This window comes from Melopsittacus undulatus, chromosome 2, assembly GCF_012275295.1.
Source record: "Melopsittacus undulatus isolate bMelUnd1 chromosome 2, bMelUnd1.mat.Z, whole genome shotgun sequence".
Taxonomy (NCBI): Eukaryota; Metazoa; Chordata; class Aves; order Psittaciformes; family Psittaculidae; genus Melopsittacus; species Melopsittacus undulatus.
Window position 1 is genome coordinate 41,789,509 of NC_047528.1, and position 21,879 is coordinate 41,811,387.

Here is a 21,879-nt window from a genome sequence, read left to right on the forward strand (position 1 = left end):
GATGCCAACTTGCCCAATGTTTGTGGTTACCAGAGGGCTCAGAGCCCAGCAGTGTCCACCCAGGCTCAGGAGTCAGGCATGGCCTTACCAAAACAGGGCTTTAGCTCTGAGCCCAGCACAGGGTGGTGTGAGGAGTGGTTACAGAGAAGCCATTGCAGTGTATGGGGAAAGAGACACGAGTGGAATAAAGCAATGGGCAATAATGGGGCAAGGTGAGGAAAACCAGAGTTGAGGTAAGCAGTGCTGAGGGCAGAGGGGCAGCATGAAAGCTGAACAGTGGGCTCCAGCCCTGCCCCAGGCATCCCAGCTTTGGTCGTTCTGTGTGAAAAGAGCTCAGAACTAAGCGTGGGTCCTTCAAGTCTCCAGAACCACCGGGAAAGGCTCCTAATTTCGTCCCCCAACGCTGCAGAAGAGCGCGGACCCTTGTGCCCCCTCACGGATCCCGGCCGCAGGGGCAGCCCCGCCGGTGAGGAGGGAGCCGGGCGCTCGCTGCCCCTTCTGCGGGAGGCGCCGGCCCGCAGGGTAGGCCCGGCCGGGCGGCAGGTGCCGGGGCCCGGGCTGGAGGTGGCCGGCCCTGAAAGGTGCGATTGTCCCCAGCTATTCCTGGTATGCGGCGGGGCGGGAGCCGCTGGGGGCGGCCCCACCGGCCGGGAGGGCGAGGGGCGCCGCGGCCCGGCGGGGCAGAGGAGCCGCCGCCGCCGCGGGGGGTGTGGGGCGGTGCAGCCCCTCCCGGCCGGCCGGCTGCCCCTGGCTCCATCGGATTCCTGCGGTGGCTGAGCGGCGGCGAGGTCCCGGGAGGGGGAGCTCCGCGGGAGGAGGCGGAGGGGGAGGAGGAGGAGGAGACGGCGCGGGGAGCGTTAAAAGGAGGCAGCTGAATGACAGCGGCTGCTCCCCGCGCCCCCGCCCCGCTGAGCACCGGCCACTTCGTCACTGACCCCCCTTGCACTGCACTTCCCTGCCCCGCTCGCTGCCGGCCATGGAGGGGAGAGAGGACGCGGAGTGCGACTGCCGAGCGGCGTTCGCCGAGGCTCGGCGATGGGTAGAGGTGAGGCGTCTGTCGGTCCTGTCGGGAGGCATCCCCTGCCCGCGGGCAGCCCCGGTTCCCCCATACGGAGATCCGGGGTCCCGCCGTACCCCCAGCATGGCCGGGTTCGGGAGGTGGGACAGGGGCACGCAGACACGGGGCTGCTCCCGTCGTCGGGCAGGAGCTGCGGTACTCGGCTCCCAAACTTTGCTCCTTTGTCAGCGGCTGCTGCTGAGTGCTATTTTTAGAAGGTATCGTGGAGACCTCTCCCTGCAGTATCGCCGAGGCCCCCTTCCCAAAATCCAAATTAAAGGCTGGTGTGGCAGTCTTCCTGTCATTAAGGCTTATGATTTCTTGCTGTCTTGTAAATTACTTCTCCAGCGCTTGCTCTGAGATGGTCTGAATTAAAGTCTGAATTGTCTTCTTCCTGTCTCAAAAGAGTTCGGGGCAGAGAGTAACCTGAAATTACAGTCATTTTCTCCTCTACTATTTTTAAGCATGTCTGACTGCACATAACCCTTGATGTAAACATCTGTATTTCTCTCTACGGAGTCACACAGGTGCAGTATATGCTAATGCATGGGGAAGGAGGTTGCTCCTAGATATACCTGTGTGCCTGTGTGTGAGCACAGCCAGTGAGCAGTATATGGCTGGCTGGGTGAGAGGAAGGCGTTCTGAGAAGTGTTGGAAGTATTGGGCAGCCTCACTTAGAGTCATTTGCTCTCAAAATGAGCTTTAGCCTGCCGGGGTTTGACAATTTTGACACATGAAGCTTATTTCTTTGTATCCATTCACTTGAGGTGAAACGTCTGTTGTCAGAAATGTTATCCCAGTAACTTTCAAAGCAGTGAATATTAGGACAAGCGTGTTTGCTACTTTTTACCCCCTATCTTTGTAAGCTTGTCAATACCCAAGTCTGGGCTTTGTTTCATCTGTAAAACAATGACATCTAGTGCTTAAAATCCATTGAGAATTCTGAACTGGGAGCACCGTAGGCAAGGATATCACAAGTGACTTCCACAAGTGCCAGTTTTTGCAAGTGCTATCCATGATTGTGGGTAATTAAAGCAGTCCTGGCTTCCCCAAGTGTCAATTTTGTAAGAGTAGCTGTGAGTTTAGGTAATTAAAGCATTCCCCTCTTGCGTATACATTTGTTGCATTGCTTTCTTTAAATTGGCAAAGACTACTTTGAATAGTTTCATTAAGGTGTTGTAATGTTATCTTTGAAAATCCTATTTAAGGGTTTGGGGATTTGTTTTAGTTACTTTTCATTTGATGCTGTCTGTTTGTACCATTCCTACAAAAGGTTTCCTCTTTGCCTGCCAGTAGCACATGGGAGCACTAGCAATGTGATGTAAGTGTAATGTGTGCCCTATATGTGTAGGGGGAAAAAATACATGCTCAGCTTCCCCTTCCCCCCCACCCCGTTCCCCATCTAATATGTGTGGCTATACTTTTTCTGATACATGCAAGCTGTTCTCATTTTAAAGTAACTTTTAAACTTACCCCTTGGAGAAATGTTTTATTGTAAATCAAACAACTTAAAAATCTGAAGGTATTGATAAACAGGATGTTAAGAATGCCGTAATGCTGTAGGAACTATAAATATTTATTTCCTCATTAAATGAGGTTTGCATTTCAGAGAGCCCGCTGTGTTTCTGTACTCTTCAAATCCAGATGGTTGGTCTTGGCTTCTTAATCCATTTCTGTTGTTTGAGAAGAGTAAAGAGACTTTTGGAGTAACTAGACATGTCCCAAGGTTTTGTGAGTCTTGGTGAAAGGCAGTGGTGTATACATGATTGAAGCTTGCTGAGTCCTAATGATTAAGCAATTAGTTTTGAAGAGGAGGTAGACTTCCAAATATTTATGAACTTGAAGTCCTTGTGTTTTAGTAAGGTTTTGTGTGTCAGCTTCCTCTAACATTAGAGGAAGATGAAAGCATACAAACACTAGCTACTATGTATTTAAAAGAACAAGAAAAAATCTCCATATAAACTGTTACTCGTTCCCTTTGCTAATACAGTCTGTGTTAGGGTATTCTGTATTTCAGTACAGAGCTTTTTGGGCTCTGAGATTAGAACTCAGGTCTTCTGAGACTTTTTCAAACCTTGAGGCTGAGGGCCTTTTGTAATGGGAATGAGCAGCTGTATTTGTTAGATCTTGGGGGGTGAAACCCACCCCAAAACATCAAGCATTTTCCCCTCCTTGTTAAAGCTTTTGTGGAGAGAAAACTGTGTCCTGGTCAGGTCTCTCTTCCACTTGTTCCCAGCTGGAGTCTGCATGTTGTATGACCACCAATAGCTGGTGGGAGCTCAATCATTTGATCCTAGTGCTTATGCTGCAAAAAAGAAAAAAACAAACCAACCAAAACCAATCCAGAACAAAACCCAACTTCATTAAGAGTAACAATAAAAAATGCATCTGATCTCTGGTGCTAGTTACTGAAATACTTTGTTCTTTAATTTACATTCATATTGAGGTACAGTTTATGATAATGCAGGCAAGGCAGGTCTGTAGCCTTCACAGTGCAAAGACCTCTTCAAGTGTAGTCCCCAGCCTCTTGTGTTTTGTGTGCTCTGGTGAACTGGGAGGGGAGATGATATTGCTTGTCCCTGTATGGGTTACTCCAGCTGGTTGGTCACCCAGGGAGAGCTGGTTAGTGAGGACATCCACTTCATTTGGGGGGAAAAGTAGTTATTTTCTGTAAAATTCAAGCTCTTCTCATGTGTCCCTTACCCAGAACACAGCACTAGTTAGTGGTGTTGGGTTCTTGCATCTGGGACTTTTGGAGTCTCCTGAGCTCTGCCTGTAACAACTGGTGTTGGTCAAATTCATGTGCAGCTCAGGCTTCACTTAGCACCTCAGCTGGGCAGATGGTGCCTGCTGAGCCCAGAATAAAACTCTGAGACACCACAACTTGGAAATAGTTTCTCTAAGGTAGAGCTGTGTTTGCCAAAGCTAGAAATAGCTGGGTTAAAATTGTTTTACTGCGTTCTGTTCCATATTATAACTTAAGCAAGCCAAAAGCCGTTCCTCCAAACCAAAGCATTCTTCCCCCAGCTATTAAATATCCCAGACTGCCGAGTCTGTTTTCCTGTTTCAAGATGTGGGAGGGCAGTCTGCCTCTTCCTCTCTGCAGTCCACCACAAAGTTCATCCTTGTGAATGAAGGGGAGACATGGTCCCTCTCCCCCAGAACACCCTCACAGTTTCAGGGGTGATGCCCCTCTAAGAGTTCAAGAGGAAAGAAGAGTGAGTGCTTTTTTTCTTGTAAAATGTTTTGGCTTTTGATTCCTGTTCTGTGTCTTAAATGAACCCTAATCTTCAGGTAAATGTCTATGGCTTGAAATTGTTTGCTGAAGCAACTTGAAACCTGACCCACAAAGTCTGTAAATCTTTAGAGTGCCCTGAGGCAAATTATGCTTGAATTACTTATTCCCACCCCCCTCCACGTAGTAGTCAAATGTACAGATCCTGTCTGAGTGAGGGTGGGCAGTGAGCGTGTGCCTGAATGAATTGTTGGAGTGAGCAGCAGAGCTGTAGGAAAGCACATGGAGCAACCTTGGCAAATTCACTGAAGTGAGAAGTAGGTGTTGGGCCAAGTAACTCTTAATACTGCAAGCTATTACAAGGTCTCTTGGGATCTGAATTTCTTCCCCCAATAACTGATCTAGAGCTGTTAAAGTCAGATGTTCTGAGAGTGACTCATTTAATCTGATACTGTCACTGTGAGTGTTGGTTTAAGAGTCATGAGCAGGACCCTGTGGTCACGGGGCTGTTCCTCACCCAGGGATGCTGCAGCAAAGTCTGTTCTGTTTTTTCTCGTGTGAACAGTACCCAGCGTTGATGGAGAGGGGTGTTTCACCATTTGGATTTCTATAGCAAGATAAGGTTTTTACCATTTTCAGTAGGCAGCAATAGAGAGAGCTTAGCATGTCTGGACAGTAACTAAAGATAGCTCTGCTACTTTTATCTGCCATGACCATAAAATAAGTAGTGAAATACCCCAATTTATCTGAATCCTGTTGTGTGTGCTAACAACTTCATTCATTACTGCATTACAGAGTGCTTTTCAGAGTCCAAAACTACCTTCTTTTGTGATTTAGAAGTATCCATTACATTTTGGATGTTGGAAAGTAGGTTTGTTTTTTCTTTTTTTTTTTTTTTTTAAGAAGGAACAGATGTATGTGTACAGACACTGCCCCACTTCACCCCACTCCATCGCCTGCTCAGAACATGAAAAAAGCAGATTTGCAGAGTGGCTTGGTAGAAAGAGTCAGCTTGAGGATAAAACTTGAGAGCCATGACTACTTACTGAAATCTTTTGGTTTGGACCCGCAGTATAGCAATCACATCCAGTGAATGGTCTCTGACATGTGGTCACCAAATGTTTCTATTTGTTGAAACTGTTCAAAGTCTGCATTTCTACCGTATATTTTTATGGCAAATGCAGCAAGAGGTTTAGCAGTGATGTTTTCCCTGTATTTGCATAGATATCTTACCTCAGTGATTTTGTTTTGTTTTGTTTTCCCCAAGCATGAATCTAATGCATACAGTCTGGTGTGGCAGATGGGAGGAATAACTGTAGAGATAGAAAACTCATCTTGCTGTTCATATCTTCTCACAGGACCCTTTGTTTCAGTTGGACTAATCATTATGAATGGGTTTTTCTCAGTTCTGGGTGAGGCATTCTGGGATAGTGTGCAGAGAGCCAGTCAATGTCCTGGACGGTGTCAGAATGAAAAATGTGTGAATGAAAAGGCAAAAATCTATATATCGTGCTGCCTAAACCATGTCTAATACTGGGTAATTCTGTCAAGTCATAAAACCTGGGTGGGCTGGTTTCTGGAGAACTTCTTACAGCACAGCTGCCAAAGTCCTGGCTCGTGTCTACATAAGGGATTATTTAACCCTCCTTTAGGTGGATGCATCAATATTTCATTATTATGTGTAGATTCTTGGCAGCAAGCTCTTGCACAGAGTAAATCTAAGTGTGCCCAATTAATATATAAATATGAATTGGTACATAAATAATGCATGCTCTTCAGTAAATACTGGGGGAAATGCAAATCCTAGAAACAATGTTCTCTACTGGCTGCAGAATATGAAAGGGCTCTGGCAAAATGTCATATAACAGGGCTAGCAATGATGTTTTAGAGGGAGAAGGTGACAGTAATATTGTTTCATGTGGCTGAACATTATTCCGTTACCTTGTCTCCTTCCTTTTGGACCTTGGGAAAGGTATCCATGGTGTATTTGGTGATTGGGAAAAAAATTAGACTAATTCTTGCTTGGGAGTAAAATCTATTTCCTGGTTTCTGCAGTGTGGGTTTCTCTATTATCAGGCAAAGTCTATATTTGGATTTCTCAGAGATGCTCGAAGTCTGTCTTTGCGCAGTCCTGTGCGATGGGCATGCATAGCTTTGAGCTGAGTCCACACTGCAGTTTCCTTTGTGGATGGCTTCTCTTTGTAGTTTTGAGCGTTGTTTAAAAATTTCACATGAAAGCAGCATTGCAGGCACTTTCAGAGGAAGAATTGACTTCTTGACTATAGAAATGCGTATTTCTTCTATAATGGGGAAATGCATTGCAGCTTAAGGAGACCTACAAACAATTCTGACCGGACATTTTCTTCTGTTCTGTATTCTGTGATTGCCAGCTACAGTCACTTGTGGTGTAAGTTTTGTTCTTTTCCTCCTGTCTTTCTGTTTCTTTGAACTGTGTCCTGATCCTTTCTCCAGTTTTGTGAGTTAATGCGTTTTCTTTTAGCACACAGTGTTTGGGGAGGAGGTAGGGTGATTATTTCTACATTTAGCATGCTCCCCCTCTACTATGGACTCCCTTTTAGCACCTTTCTTTGTCAAATACTTTTTCTGGGGTCCAAATTTTTTAGTTTTTAATGAGCACTTGGCTGTATTACATTAAATGGTGACCTTGCTGAGCTTTGGAAAACACTTGGGTTATAAGAACCAGATATGTTCCAGCTGTTTCTTGTACCTACCCCTGCTCCTCTTTAAAGTTACTTTATCCAGTCCTTGAGGTGTTTGTTGGGTTTTTTAAAGAAGTTTCTTTTTTGTGTGTGTTTTGTTTTTTTTTTGTTTAAAGGAGAACAAAACAAGCAAGACTTTGTTCTGCTTAACAAGACTAACATAACTCTTAACTATCTTTTGTTTTTAAGTAGGATTTCCACGTTCAGTAACTTAATGAAAACCAGCACATGCTCTCAGACACAGTGTACTAGAAATGCTACTGGTCTAAGGTGTGCTTGACACGCCTAACTTGTTATCCAAATTATCTTAGGAGAAGTGTTTTGGTGTTGCTGTTTTTCATATTTGAATACTGTCAATTCAAGTGGAAATCTAACGCTAAAGGAATGTATTGAATAAGCTACTTTAAAATGAGTTCTTTGGTTCTTCATGCTGTGAGCTTCTGCAAGCAGCTGTAAATTTAGCAGTTAAGAATAGTGCTAAATTTTTATTTTTTCCAATGAAAAGAAAGATGTATGGCTCTGACTCACAGCGTGTTAGCTTCCAGTTTGATATTTAGCTGTAAAACTTTCTCTTGTGTTACACTGAATGGAGAAACTTCATTTCAATGGTGTTTTACATTTGTGGCACAGAACATCTGGGATTAGAAGGATTGCTTTGGGTTTTCTGCCAATGCTGGGCGTGTTGGCACATTTTTTTTTGCACCAGCTCATGTGAAAGTCCATACTTTAATTTCTGGACATGATTCAGCTTTCAGTCATTACTGTTAGCAAATAAGCCTAAATACTAACATTAGGAAGTAGTTATTGCTATGTTGACAATGATTTTGACTATTTTAGCCATGTAACATGACTTTAAAGGAATATCTGGGTTGAGATCAATTCAACTAATGAAAACTGTTGGTTGGGCCAAGCTGTTCTCCCAGGGTAGGTTCCACAACGACATGATTTTTGTTAGTGCTGGGATGTTATCATAGAAAGATGTCATTGAAACTCCCATGCCTGACATGTTCTTCTGACTGCTTTTCTGGTGGCAGCAGCGTTTGTCTGACCCTCCCATGATTTGGCTCAGGAAGTTCATTCCGTGTTGGAAACAGCCTCTTTTGTGTTATTTGGTACTTGCTTGGCTCCTGGGAGGCAAGATGAACATCAGCATTCATGCCAAGGAAGAGGTGTTGTTGGCAGCTTTGGCTGTTGGGTTGCAGTTGAGCTAGTGGGATGGAGAGGCAGACACCTGAATTTAGAGAAGCTATCTCTTTCCCTGGAGGCTTCTCAAGTCACCTGATCCTCCTCATTGCCTCGCTCTCTTCCTTACATGACTCTGAGCCATTTGCTAGGTGCCTGGGGTCGAGGTATAAGCTAGACACCTGAATTAGAGAGGCTGGCTTCCAGCCTTAAATAACTTCTTCAGGATGAATTTCATAAGGCTTATAAAGACAGTTAAAGCTGTTTTAAATAGAAACTCTGCCAGAAGTCTCTGGGCCAAAGCATTTGAAAGTATGTGATATGCTTATACTGTGACTTCTGCTATGGTGGAAGCAACTTTGGGTCTCACTGGAGTTTTGTTGGTTGAGAGATGGTCATTCATGTTGGGCCATCTGGCCTAGCAGTTCTGCTGTGATCATCACCTGCCTTTCAGGGGGAAGATCTAATCCCAGATCTGATCTCCAGTGTTATTTGCAAATTTTTCCCTGGAATTACTTTACTGTCCCTGCTATTTGTTACATTTCCTTCAGGAAGGAATTTGAAAAATGTAGCTTGTGGAGCGTGATCTGAGACTTTCTATGTGGTCAGATGGCCATGTCAGCTAGTAAATCACAATGTGATAAAGAACGGAAGCAAACGAAGCCAGAGGTCAAAGTGGCTGTGCAGAAGAGAAAGAAAAATTAAGGTCCAGGTTTGGCATTACAGGGGTGGAGGGCTCTGTAGCAGCAGCTGTTACGCTGCCTTGAAATGCTTCCTTGGATACAATTTCAGGTTGGTTGAAGCTGAGAACAAAGCTATGCATTACTGCGTTTCCACTCTAGGGAAAAAAACTTTTCTTCCTTGTGTTGCCATCTTGTGCTTGTCTAAAAGGTGCCACTGTCAAAGCATACCTTTTTGATGAACCTGATGATGTAACCCAAAGCCAGAATTTGACTGCAAGTTCTTCTTGCAAATAGAAGGGGATGTAACCAAGTGACATCAACTGTCTTGGCTAGCTACAAAGGTTGTTTAATTTTTATTCTTTTTAAATGTCAGGTGGGTGTCCTTATTCTGAGTACTCAGCATTCATGGACTGGTTTGGGTTCGAAGAAACCTTAAATTATCTGGTTCTAACCCCCCTGCCATGGGCTGGGACACTTTCCACTAGACAAGGTTGCTCAAAGCCCCATCTAGCCTGGCCCTGAGCATTGTCAGGGATGGGGAAGCAACAGCTTTTCTGGGCAACGTGTGCAGTGTCTCACCACCCTCACAGGGAAGAATTTTTTCCTAATATCTAACCTAAATTGACCAGTTTAAAAACATTTCCCCTTTTCCTGTCAGTACATGCCCCTGTCAAACCCCTTTTCAGGTTTCTTGTTGGCTCCTTTAGTCCAACAAGTAGGAAGCTACTCTACTCTAAGGTCTCCTTGAACCTTCTTTTCTCCAGGCTGAATAAGCCCAGCTCTCCCAGCCTGTCTCCATAGCAGAGGTGCTCCAGCCATTGGACTCAATCGAGCAGGCCCACATCCCTCTTGTGTTGGAGCTGGTTGCATCGATTTGCTCTTATGTGGGTTGAATGAAAATGGCTCAGGATGAAGGCATGAGCTCCAGGTACAGATAGATATCTTTCACAGACATTTGCCTGATGCTGTGGAAGGGAAAAAAACCCTGATGTAATAAACATTGACTTGATGATTATTCCAGAGGATATTGCCTCACAACTACGGGTGTTACGTGTCAACAAAGGTTTCCAAAGGCAAATCCCCATTAAGATGCACAGACTAGATTCCTCACTAATGACGTAGCTTTCATGCTTCTGATAAAATCCAAAAGCCCTCTCTGATGCTGGAGTAGGTCTTGCAGACACTGGCTGTAATCTCATTTGAGAGCAGCATTAAAGACTCTGGGAAGTTCTATATATCAAAGTGTCAGTGGATGCGATGGGGAGCCATGTGCTGTGGAGAAATGAGAGTGGGGCTTGAAAAGGGGAGAAATGTGCAGCCAGGGGTATTTGTAAATAACTACTTTTTCCTTCTTATTGGAGCAAATTTCTTACCTTGTAAGTATTTGAATTACAAAATTTTGTAGAAAGTCCTGGCTTTTTAAATCTGGGGTTTTGCATTTGTTTTGCATTTTGGTCCTTTGAAAGGTGGGGGAATACAGTCTCACTGTTCTAAATTTCTGAATGTGCTATTACATGTATTTTAATTTTTTCACTCATGTATTTTTAAAATCAGTATCTCATCTGCTTACCCTATCATGGGCCATGGAAGCCTACTGTTAGACCTGGCTGAAAAATGTGTATACTGGGGGTTATTTATATATACATATATTTTTAATGTGGCAACTAAAATCTTGTGTCATTCCATTTTCTGGTGAAATATTTGCTCTTTCCTTGTGAAAAATGTCTCCCTTTGAAAATGACAGTAAAAGGTGAATGTGCTTTTCCTAGAACTGTTTGGATATACTCTAGTTAAGAAGAAGAATACCATTAAATTATGTCTGTTTCTCAACATAATGGTTAATTTTGTCGATACAAAAGACTTAACGTGCGTGTTTTGGCAACAAGATGTGGCCTTTGCATGTGGGCAAATCTCTTGCGAGAACTGTATCTACTGGTAACAAAGCATAAAGTTGGAGCAGTGTTTTCCAGCATCTCGGCAGACATGGTTGGGAGGCTGGCAGCAATTCAGTTTCCTGTCTGGTGCATAGATCTGTTAGATGCGATTGAGCCATGCAGATTTCCAGTGGTGACTCATCTGATTGTTTTTGCTTTCCTCTGTGATCAGCGGAGGAGGTAGGATAGAGGAGGGAGCCTCTCAGGCAGTAGAAGACATCTCTTATGTCACGCTACCTTTCAGATACAAGGGAGTGAAATATGGAAAGGATATTGGTGTGTCTCTGCTGTTTTTAAAGGTATGCCAGCGTTCCTCACCTCACTCTTACTGTTCTTGTTTCCTTGGAGAGTTATCCCTGTAGCTAAACCATGTCTTGCCTTTATTCTTGTGCTCTTGTACAGTCTGGGAATGGATGCACCTGGTGCAGGCTCTGTTTAATAGACATTGCTCCTGTGGGGGGGGGAGGGGGAGATGGAGAAGAGATCTGACTCCTTCTCATCCCAACCTCAGCACATGCTTCTCCACTCAAGTAAAGAAGAATACATGCCTTTGTTTCTTCTTGAGGTAGGAGATACACATTCCCCTTTGGGAAGGGGCACTCTTATGTAGACTTCTAGCAGAGGTAAATGTTTCAGGCACCAGATTTATTTTTTTGTTTGTTTGTTTGCTTTGTTATCATCTACCAATGCATACACTGTTGCTTAGATTGTACATAGTGGTTTTAATTTTTGGCAGAGATGCAGGCTAAGACCTTTGAGTGCTTTGACTGTGTCTGCCTACCTGATGTAGGCTGGAAATTAGAAGCAGTGTGGCTGTTGACACAGAAATCCATGTGAGTCAGTTTAGGTCTGGCAGGAATAGCCACAGTGCTGTGCAAAATAAATATCCTTTGAGATTAGGATGCTATATGTTAATTGCAGCCGGACACAGCTCATCGTTTTCTTCCTCTAAAGAGCCTGAATGTTACTCACCTTTTTATTTTGTGGGAGAAGATTTAAAGTATGAAACTTGCTTCTATGTAACTTCTTTTGTCTGTTGGGAACACTGTTTCCCAGAGTACTAATAATAGTACATAGGTTCAAGTATTGTAAATATATAATAGCTGTTCATCTTTGTAAAAGGTTGGTAGTCTTTATAGAATATAGCAGCATTACCATGAGAAGTGTCTGTTGAAGATGCTTCTCTTGGGAAAGCTGCTTTAAATCCTCTTATGCCTAGAGGAAGGTGTGTGAATTTTGTACGTCCCTTCTTTCTTGTATTAGATATATAATACCATGATATAAGAACTAAAGTATCTGTGTAAATGTTAGCATTACGTATCACCTCCCATCTACTTTTAAATTAATTTTAATCCTGTTATTTGAAAGGGAAATCCATGCTGTGTTTGGGACCAGTCTGATGGGGCAGCATGGTGCACTGAGGATCTTGGCATACAGAAGGGAACTCTGGGGATCGAATGTTATTGTAACGTCAGCAATTGGGTACCAAGTATTGTTGCACGTGACACATGTGGTGTTGTCACGTTCCTCAATTTTGTGAGAGAAGCTGTGGCCATCCTCTTGAGTTCCACGAGTAGCTCCTTTTTACTGGTTCAGTTTAAATTATCCTTTTTTTTCTTTTTTTTTAAGCACGCATTTTTATGGCCATGATGGTTTTCTGCTGGGAAAAATCTGGTTTTAATCTTAAATTCTAAGCTGCATTTTCTGGGGGAAGTGCTCAGGAGTAGGCATGAGTCTTCAGTATGAACTAAAAGTTTGATTGTTTCCTGGATATAACTGCCAGGACACTTTCTACTTTACACTGAATTTGACCAGGGTCTGTTGCAGCAACTTGTGCTGGCCATTAAAATATCACCTCTGCTGCTGTTATTTCATTCATACATAGAATTAAACTTACATGGTTTTGAACATAGTGCACTTATGACATAAAGTATTTTCTATTTAACTTTTTGGCATAATTAGGCCACAGCACGGCATGAAAACAGAGTTTTAGTGAAACACTACACTGAAGTGCAGTCTTTAATGACCCCTGGAACATCATAGAAGCACTGTTAAATCACAGCTCTCAGGCTGGAGTTGCGAAAAGGATCTCAGAGGCAGTGGCTGTTTTCAGGGAAAGAGTTCTTCAGCAGTCAGAAAATTAGAATACTCCTATTTTAGAGTTCGAGTCCCTTGCTTCTGTTTATATGTAGTGTCATTGGGGCTTGCTGATGATGTCAGTTGCGGATACCACTTGTACAGGCTCAGGTGATGAGGAAACTGCTGCACGAAGCAAACAAGCAGCTCATACTCCTGCATAGATTCATTACTCTAGCCGAGTTACTCACATACATGCAGTCTGGAAATACTAGAGGTCTTTGATCTTTAAAACTTAATGTTTAAAGATGTAAATGATGCACTTCTTTGATCTGCTTCTTAAATTAAATGGTAATTGTGAAAATTACATTAGGCAGCTTTCCATTTAAAGGTTTGTATTTTTCATTTCACACTGTTAATTTTAAGCCATGTGTCCTTGCTGTTTTTTCATCATTGAATTCTGGTGAGGGGGAGATCCTTATGTTTATATATGGCTTAATTATCAGCAGTGTGTCTATTTAGCTATTAGGTCTTAACATGCAATTCCTCTAGCGCTGACACCAGGGATTGTCAATTTTGCCTGTCTATCTGTATGTTCACGATGAGGGTAATAGGAATCATTAAGGCTGAGCAGTAGGAAACAAACAGAGTTTGAACTTTGTGTGCCCAGGATGAGAGGCTCTGAGTTCTTCAGGTGTCAGGAAATGCTTGGGCATATGCTTCACTGTGATCTGGTGATCTGTGCTCCCAAGCATCTGCTGATAGCAAAGCAGCAGAAACTTTGTATCTGGGTCCTTCTTTTGTGCTACTGGACTACTTGCTGTTGCCTTTCCAAATTATTGTCATCTTCTAATCAAAAAAACTGCTGGGTAATTTAGGGCTCCTAAAATGTCAATGAAGCTCATGCAAAGTTCAGTCTTTTCCCTATACCACCTTTCTAGTATGTAGTGGATTTGGCTATCTTGTTTACCATAAATGATGATAAAGACTTCTCTGCCTTTGTCTTGTTTTCTTATGAAAGGGTCCTTTGAAGTCTGAGGGCCACACCAAACTGCTAACTGGTAACTCACAAGGTTATTCAAAATCTTATCCATGTGTAATATGTTCTTTTAAGCTCCTGTTGGTTTAATGCCAAGTAAGAATCAGCTGCTAAAGTGAAAAGAGGTTGTTAATTGCCCCCTTAGTAAAATAACTTTGTATACTTTTCAATTATTAATATTTGTTTGACTACACAGAGATTAAGCTTGTGGAGGAGAAGGTTTAAGGTAGTTAGTGCTGAATGTCTGCCACAACATCTTTAAGATGCACTCATGGCTGGGGGAGGTTTTCTGTGGGTTTTTTTTGTTTTGTTTTGAGGTTGTTTTAGGAGCAGGTAAGGATTCTTTGTTCCAGATCAAAAACCAGTCTATGAAGTGGGATTTTCTGTTTTGAATATCATCATGCAGACCTTCTGCTGCAGCTCAAGCTACAGTTCCAAAATTTGTCTTGCTTCCTATCTCGGTAGAATTCCTTTAGTGATGTTTGTATTAAGTTCAGCATCATGCTGAATTAACATATTGCTGCTTTTTTGTTAATTTCCATTTGTATGTGTGCTGGTAGATTTGAGCATTCATCTCCAGTAATTTGCATAGGATGCTGAACAGGCTGATTGCCTTAGTGGCACCCATCAGAGTTTGGAAATTGCTGAGCTGAAGAGAACAGGAACATCTCAACTCAGAGCTGCTTCAGCAGCCTGCATGTGTATTTGGACTTTTTTTCTTTAAGCATGCAAAAGAGAGAAGATGTTTCCACCCGGGGATAAAAGCAGTTGCAGGGAAAAGGAACTTGAAATGTCTTTTCCAAAGTTATGGAAATGATTTAGCTTGGATTTCTGTGCTTTGGTGTGATACCTTCATTGTTAAAATTTCTTTTAGGTGGATATGGACTTATAAGACTTCCAGATAACTGTTAAAAATGAAAATGGGTACTCTTACTTTTTAAAGTTAGGATTCAGATGCTTAAATGTTATTTCTTTGTCTTCAGTGTTGAGGAGTCTAGATCATTCTTTCTCAAAAATTCTCTTCCCCAGTATGCTCCTTTGGCTTCTGCATCCTTTTGAATGCATCTATTAGAACTATAAAAAAAATTATAGTTGTCATACATGTAAATTAAAATTATCTAATTTAAATGTTTGGACTGGGGAAGAAGAGGGTCACAAGAGCCCTCTATCCTCTCCTGCTGTGAGGACAGACTCTCCCACCAGAGAGAACCTGGCCAGGAGGGGGATGATGTGGCAGGACCATTCACTGCCAGCTGTGAATCTTCAGCCTCTCTTGTTAGTCAGGTCTCAGAGTTGTGTCAGTGTGATAAGCTGCTTGTTTTTTTTCCCCTTGGAGGCTCCTATGAAGGTCCTATGCCTCAGAGTCACGGTTGATTAAACAGTAAAGTACCGTTTTAAAGCTGTTACTTAGAACTATCACATGGGCTGAACTCTTGTTTTGTTTTTGTTTTTTACTGTTTCTTCATAGTGATTAAACTCATTTAAGGTCAAGTCAGAGCAAGTTGTTAATTAAAGTATGGAATTTTTGAAGTCCAGATTTTTTTTCTCAGACTTGAAGAACTTGAAACAAGTGTAGTCTGTATGAACCTAAGAGCAGATAACTTGTATTTCCTGGTGAATTATGTTGTGAGCTTTAAACTTCTCTCACTGCTCCTTCAAGGCTAGCCCAGAACTAAATAAAATAAAAGACCTTAAACTTCAGACCAAAGCTCTGACTTGGAATTAATTGCTGGGGATGAAAAGAGAAGTGATAGGTGTGTTCTGTTTCTTGGATTTAAACACCAAACAAATACAAGGTACTGTCTGCAGCTCCATTCAGAGCAGTTTGCTGTCAGGAGAGCTTCTTTCCTAGAGCCTTTTCATAATCCTTCTGGAGCTCCCCACTTATCCCCATATATAATTTCATTTTTAGCCTCCTTTGGGGAGTCTTATAACCTCTTGAAAGTTTAAGGCTTTTCCAGAGATCAGAGCTGCCCCTGCTGTTATGGAGCATGACAGCCAAGGACTTGCTATTTCCCATAAAACTCAACAGGTATCTGATACTACAAACCTCTTCCCTCTTCAAGGTGTGAAGCTGCTGTTAAATACAGGAATCTCTTGTAAAAAGAAAAACAGATATTTAAATGGCATCATGCTTAATCATATTCTTCTTTGCCTACCCTTCTATTGATTACTATCTCAAACTAAAGTTGCTCCTTAAGGCCTTTGTTGCCAGCAGAAATGTAGGTACTAGTTTGAAACCCTCAAACTGAAAACACCAAGCTTTAGCCTTAAAACAAAAAAAGTTGTTCTTGTCTTCCTGTAGGTATATATAAGGCTTCTTTATCAATTTTATGATAAATGCTGTATGTTGGGTGTTGGCATTAGATCTTGAAGTAGTGTTTAAATTAAATGCTAGTAGTAGTATAAAATGGGCTTAGACAGGCCTTACTCTGTTTTGGTGCTCTAGAGCTAATCATTTACAAATTGCTGAGCTAAGGGACACAAATTAATGACATTCCAGTATCTTAAAATAGCCCTTGCTGTCATACTGAAAAAATGTGTATTCAGCCTTCAGTGCTTCAAATTTCACAAGTGCTTCGTTTATGTGAAAAAATAGGATCAAGACACAGACAGGAGTTCAGTTTTGTGTCAGTTATTTTCTGTTAACCTGAATGCTGCTGTGTGTTTTTGAGTAGTGCAGAAGTCTTTGCAATGTTTAAAAATTACTTCAATGTGAAGGGCTACAAAAAAATTGCTGCTGTAGTATTTTTCACATGTAATTTGTAGGGATTTTTTTGTCGTCAGAAATACGGTATCACAGGTTTGCTGACAAAACCTTCATTAAGCAGCAAAATATTTACCACAATCCAGATTTTCTTCGTGAAAAGTTTTCAGATTTGATTAAAATAGCAGTGTCTTCTATTGCAGTGTAACTTTCCAAGGAATCAGAAGGTATTTTGCAGGAATTCTCAGCTTGGCATTACAGTGTTTATAAAGGAAACCTTTCATTCCAGAATGAGCTGTTTTCGAAAAATGCTAAATATATTTTTCATAATTGTTCTATTGTACTTTTGGTAAAACATTTTGGGTAGTTATGTCGTAGGCATACTCCTTCATGTAGGCAAGAATATTAACAAACTTTAATTTTAGTTTCCTTCCTCAAGACCATTGAATGAAAGATGGGCCATTCACTTTATTAACCCCAAATCTGTCCTTGGATCTGTACTGATAAATTTAATGCAAAGACTCAGTCACTTTTCATAGGCGTATCTTTTGACAGGCTCACATATCTGTTAGAATTTGGCACATATTAAAAGTGTATGTGGCCTTGACTACTACAGATCTTGTCCAAACAAAACCTCTGATTTACCAGTTTTTGGCTTTAATATTTGGGATTTTTTTGAGGTTCCTGTCCCCACTGCCATTACCATGAAATGTTTGGTTACTGGGCCTTGGGGTTGTCTCAGCTTGCTGGCTTTCTGTGAATTGCCTCTGAATTCAGTGATAGCATAGCACAGGGTTGCTGGAAGCAGCAGAGGAACTGTGGAATTATCCAGACTTGTGCCTTCTCTGGTGCTGGGTATTGGTGAAGGCAGAAGACCAAGGTGTGGTGAAAGTCATGTCCCCACTGCTGACCTGAGGCAGGGTTGTGTAGGGCTGTGCTGGACACTGTCAGAGCACGCTGGAGGGGATAGGGCAGACAACAACACTAGCCATTCTCATCTTTCCAGTCCCCTATTTCTCAAGTGCAAATACAGAGTATCTTCCAGGGCTTTCCATTTTTGTCCTGTGTTTCTTCTAGTCTTTCTTCTAGCAGCAAGGCTCTGGGGGGGTTTGCATCTTCTTCCCTGAGGTGGCAGAAACTTTATTCATTTTTCTTTTTAATGTGTGTTTCTAAAATTATGCCTTGAGCAGGTGGATTCATGTAGCATCTGTGACCAAAGCTGTGTGATGAAGTCCAGACCTGCTTGTACTTTGAATGTGCCTTTCCAAAAAAATGTTTCAGTTACTTTTCTCATGTGGTTTCTGGAGGTTCTTCAAAGAAAACACTGCAATAGTTGTAGCTGTTCTTTCCACTGGTACCTGCCCCATTCCCACGTAACTGTCGTTGGAGGTGCCCAGGAGGAGCCTGTTGTCCTTCAGTGCTTGTAGGTCAGTCACTCCTATTACAGCACGACAGTCCTCCCTCAAGGAAAGGGAGATCAGGTTTTGTTGTTGTTTGACACAGTCACGTAATCTGTGTGGAAATGCAGAAAGTGCTGATGATGCATAGGTGTCCTCAGCACTGCCATCTTGCACTCTCCCATCTCTCTGTGCTCATCTCCAGTGGTTTTAGGACAGCAGGCCACTAGAGGAGCACAGCTGGATCACCAGGAGCCTTACTAAGCAATGTAATGCTAATAACCATGCACATAAAGACCAGTCAGTTCCTTCCTTCCCATCTGCAGCAAATGATTAGAAGAAACAGGCTGTACAGAGGAATTTATTTTTGGAAGAGAATTCATTAGAGAGCATAAATCAGATGCAACCAGTACCTTAGCTTTTAAATTCTAATCAATCATAGTTCCCTATGCAACTTTTGCTACATAACATTAGTCTGGTGTTTGGGTTATATGTGATAGTGTAAGTGCCTCTTAAATTGTGTCTCTTCAGAGTTAATAATTATCCTGAGTAATTATAGTTACTTGAGGGGGGAGTACTTGTGTCTGTCCTCCTACCGTGGGTGCAGAGTTCTTCTTTTTTGTCCTTTTAACAATGCCAGGTCATAGCAGGCATTATAGGTTTGAATTTCTGACTTGATGCTTGGAGCATACATCCTAAAATGAACTGATTTATGAGTAGGCATTTTTTGTGGCTAGCTTATCATATGTTTCGAGCAGTTGCTGTGAAGCTCCTCATTTCCAAAACAACACCAAAACTCCCCTCCCGAAATTTACTTTGTTCTGTCTTATGCCCTAAATCCTGCAGATGCATACATGCTTAACTAAGAATTTTCTCTTGGTTTGGTATTCAGATGATGAGACATGAATGAGTAATAAGCTCTTTCATGTGGAAATTGCATATATGGCTCAAAGGAGCTCAGAGGTCATGTAGTTCATGACTATTCTCTTGTAAAACTGGATATTCTTATACCTAGACAATTCCTGGTATTTTTAGTCTTTTAACCTCTTAAAAACAGGCAAACTGGTTGATGATACATAACTTTCATGGTTAGTTTCTCTTCCCTGATACTCATCAATTCTTTTTTTTTCCTTTTTTTTTTCCCCCAGCAACTTAAACCAACTCATAACTTTTTCGTAGCAAAACTCTGAAGTTTTCCCTCTGTCTCACCTCTTCTTTATAATAAATAGTCCTCATGCTCTTAAGTCTCTTCTCTATCTTGTCTTGAAGTGCAATACATGCAATTACACCAAACTGAGTAGGACAACTACTGCACCAATGCAACCTGGTAAATAACCACTTAAGGCAGTGGCATTGCATAAAAGGGTGTGGGGGTGACTGACTACAAACTGAGGTCAAGTCTGTTGTAAATAAAAAAGTTAATATTGTTTTGAGGTGTGCAGGGGTATCTTATTTTTGTGGTCCATTGCCCTCTTTTAAGAATAAGATTTTATAACTGAACTCTGCTGGATTTTTTCTTGATGAACTTTGAACCAGTGCTCTGAGTTAGGACTAGAATAGTGAATTCTCATCTACCCCCATAATGCTCATGCAGCATCTCATTTTGGGTTTATAAATAATATGGTTGTAGTCTACTGCCTAATTCTGTAAAGAACACACAAGAGTGTCCTGGAATTTGAAATAACTTTTCTTGGGTCCAGTTTAGTACCTTACCTTAATTTGATGTTGTGTCTTAGAAACCTGCTTTTTACAGGTGTGGTCTTCTTCCTGCTGTCATGTAATGGTCTTATAACTCCTTGACTAGACTGTGTTTCCACAGTCTGCCCGTCTTTAAATAAAATAACAAGTTTTTATTGCCAATTACATAACTAAAGTTCATCAATAGCCCACTTACTGTTTTTCTTCTTGTGTATCAGACCAGCTAATTTGCCAAAGGAGGGAATAAAAAAAGAAAACAAACAACCAAACAATATTTATATGTAACTTTTCAAACCAAAGTGTTATCTCCCTTCCAAAGAGCTATGGCTTGGTGATGGTGAGGAATCAACAATATTGAATACCCTTCAAAAAACTCAAGTTGGGGAGAACAGTCATAATGCCCTTCTAACTCTTATGCTCCTTCTTGTGTTGGCACATGCCTGAAGAGGATCTTTACTTTTAATTTTTCACTCGAGACCTTTGCAGCGCTTTGAGTTGAAGATAATTGCTAGTGGCTCAGAGCACGCTCTAGAACACAGAACAACTTTAATTAAGCAAATTCTTCCAGGCTTTGCCATCTTCAATGCTTTCTTTTTCTGCTCTCAGTGGTTGTTTTCCCAGGCTTCTCTGAGGAATCTGACAGCCGTCTAACCGAACATCAGAGGAGTCATGTCATTAACTATTTATTCACCTTCATCATACCTGATCTATCCTCCTTTTCTTCTAGCATGGCCAGAGAATGTCTTCTACATTTTACTTTTAGTTACTTTTCACTTTAACTTGCCTGATTCTCTGTATTGTGCTAGTTCTGTGAATTTTGTTTACTTACATTTTTTTCCTAATTAGTTTCTCAGAGTTCCTGTCTAATCATGTTCCTATTTGGTTTAGGCTATTCAGTTTCTCATTTTTTTGCAAGAATACAAAGTTAAGATAGCCATAGTACTCCAGTGATTTGATTGGACACCTACCAGATTCTGTAATAGCCTTTAAAACAATGGAGTTTGAGCCTATTTGCAGGGTATCTCAGGGTAGTCTTGGTACACAGCAGACTGAGGCTTTCTCTTTATATTGTGCAAAACTGTTGTCTTTAACAATAAAAATTCTGAGTGGGAAACTGAGATGCCCTGACATGACTTATTTGAAGTAGTTCTGTATTTTAAAGTATCGACTGCAATGTTAAAACCTACAGGACAGTCGTGGTAGTCTGTATAACCGATGGTTTGACATCCTTGCTGACAGCTGAGGTACTCATTACTGCAGTTGCAGTAACATTTTGGGGCACCCTTTGTGTTAGTTCCCAGTGGAGGGTGGTTGTAGCGGAAGGCAAAAGAAAACATGAGGATGGTTATTAGAATGGTGTATGTCCCCTGAACATCTGTGTGGTGGAGTAAGGTGCTGTGCTGAGTTTTAGTGACTGCTTGTTCTGTAGTTGGGGGGGGGGCTTTAAGATTCAGTAGTTTATTCATATTAGGCTGCATTTCCTGCCTTTACTCCAGTAGAAGTGTTATGGTAAACTTCCATATGTTTGTTCCAGCAGAAGTAAAATAAAACACAGAAACAACTTATTTTTACCTTCATGCATATAATTGTTATGTGCAGACAATAACCCCCCCCCCCCCCCCAAAAAAAAAAAAAAAACAAAACCTACTGTTTCTGGGGAAGAACACAGTTATTGGTGAAAACAGACTTTTTTTGATGAAGAAAATATTGCCAAATAACTGAACAACACTATTCCCTACCTGTAGCCCTAAAGCACATAGGTGCTTGGCATAAAGCTGAACTTGCAGGTTTGAGATTAGGGTCTTTCTTCTTACTTAAACATGAGAATAAAGAGAACACTTGGTGCTATAACACTTATTGGGAACTGTGCTGCTGTCCTATTCCTTCTGAAAGTGTTACCTGACTGGGAGATGCAATCTTAAATTCATTCTATTTATAAATATTTGATCAAATACTTTATTATGTCCCAAGCCATGGGAAACCAGCCTGTCTGGTGGAAATAATGCAAGCTGTAGGTGCAGTTTCATTTTGAAGTGTGTCAGGCATCATGATGGGAAATGAAGAGCAAATGTTCTTTGAGCATTTGTGGTAAGTACAGCAAAGACCTATGCCTTAATTCTCAAGTTCCAGGAGGGAAAGAGAAGTTTGGAA

General features: G+C 41.7%; 1 protein-coding gene across 7 annotated transcripts in view; it reads left to right on the forward strand.

Moving 5' to 3' along the window:
• The first annotated feature begins 859 nt into the window (after positions 1-859).
• Positions 860-21,879, forward strand: part of LMO7 (LIM domain 7) — a 130,059-nt gene continuing 109,039 nt past the window's right edge. For 2 of the 7 annotated variants that reach the window (XM_031048096.2, XM_031048098.2), the window contains exon 1: positions 874-1,045. In XM_031048096.2, the coding sequence (XP_030903956.2) occupies positions 977-1,045 (69 nt within the window). In that variant the 5' untranslated portion in view covers positions 874-976. Of the gene's footprint in view, positions 1,046-21,879 lie in introns of all 7 variants that reach the window. The other 5 variants (XM_031048094.2, XM_031048097.2, XM_031048099.2 and 2 more) reach the window with 3 other exon arrangements.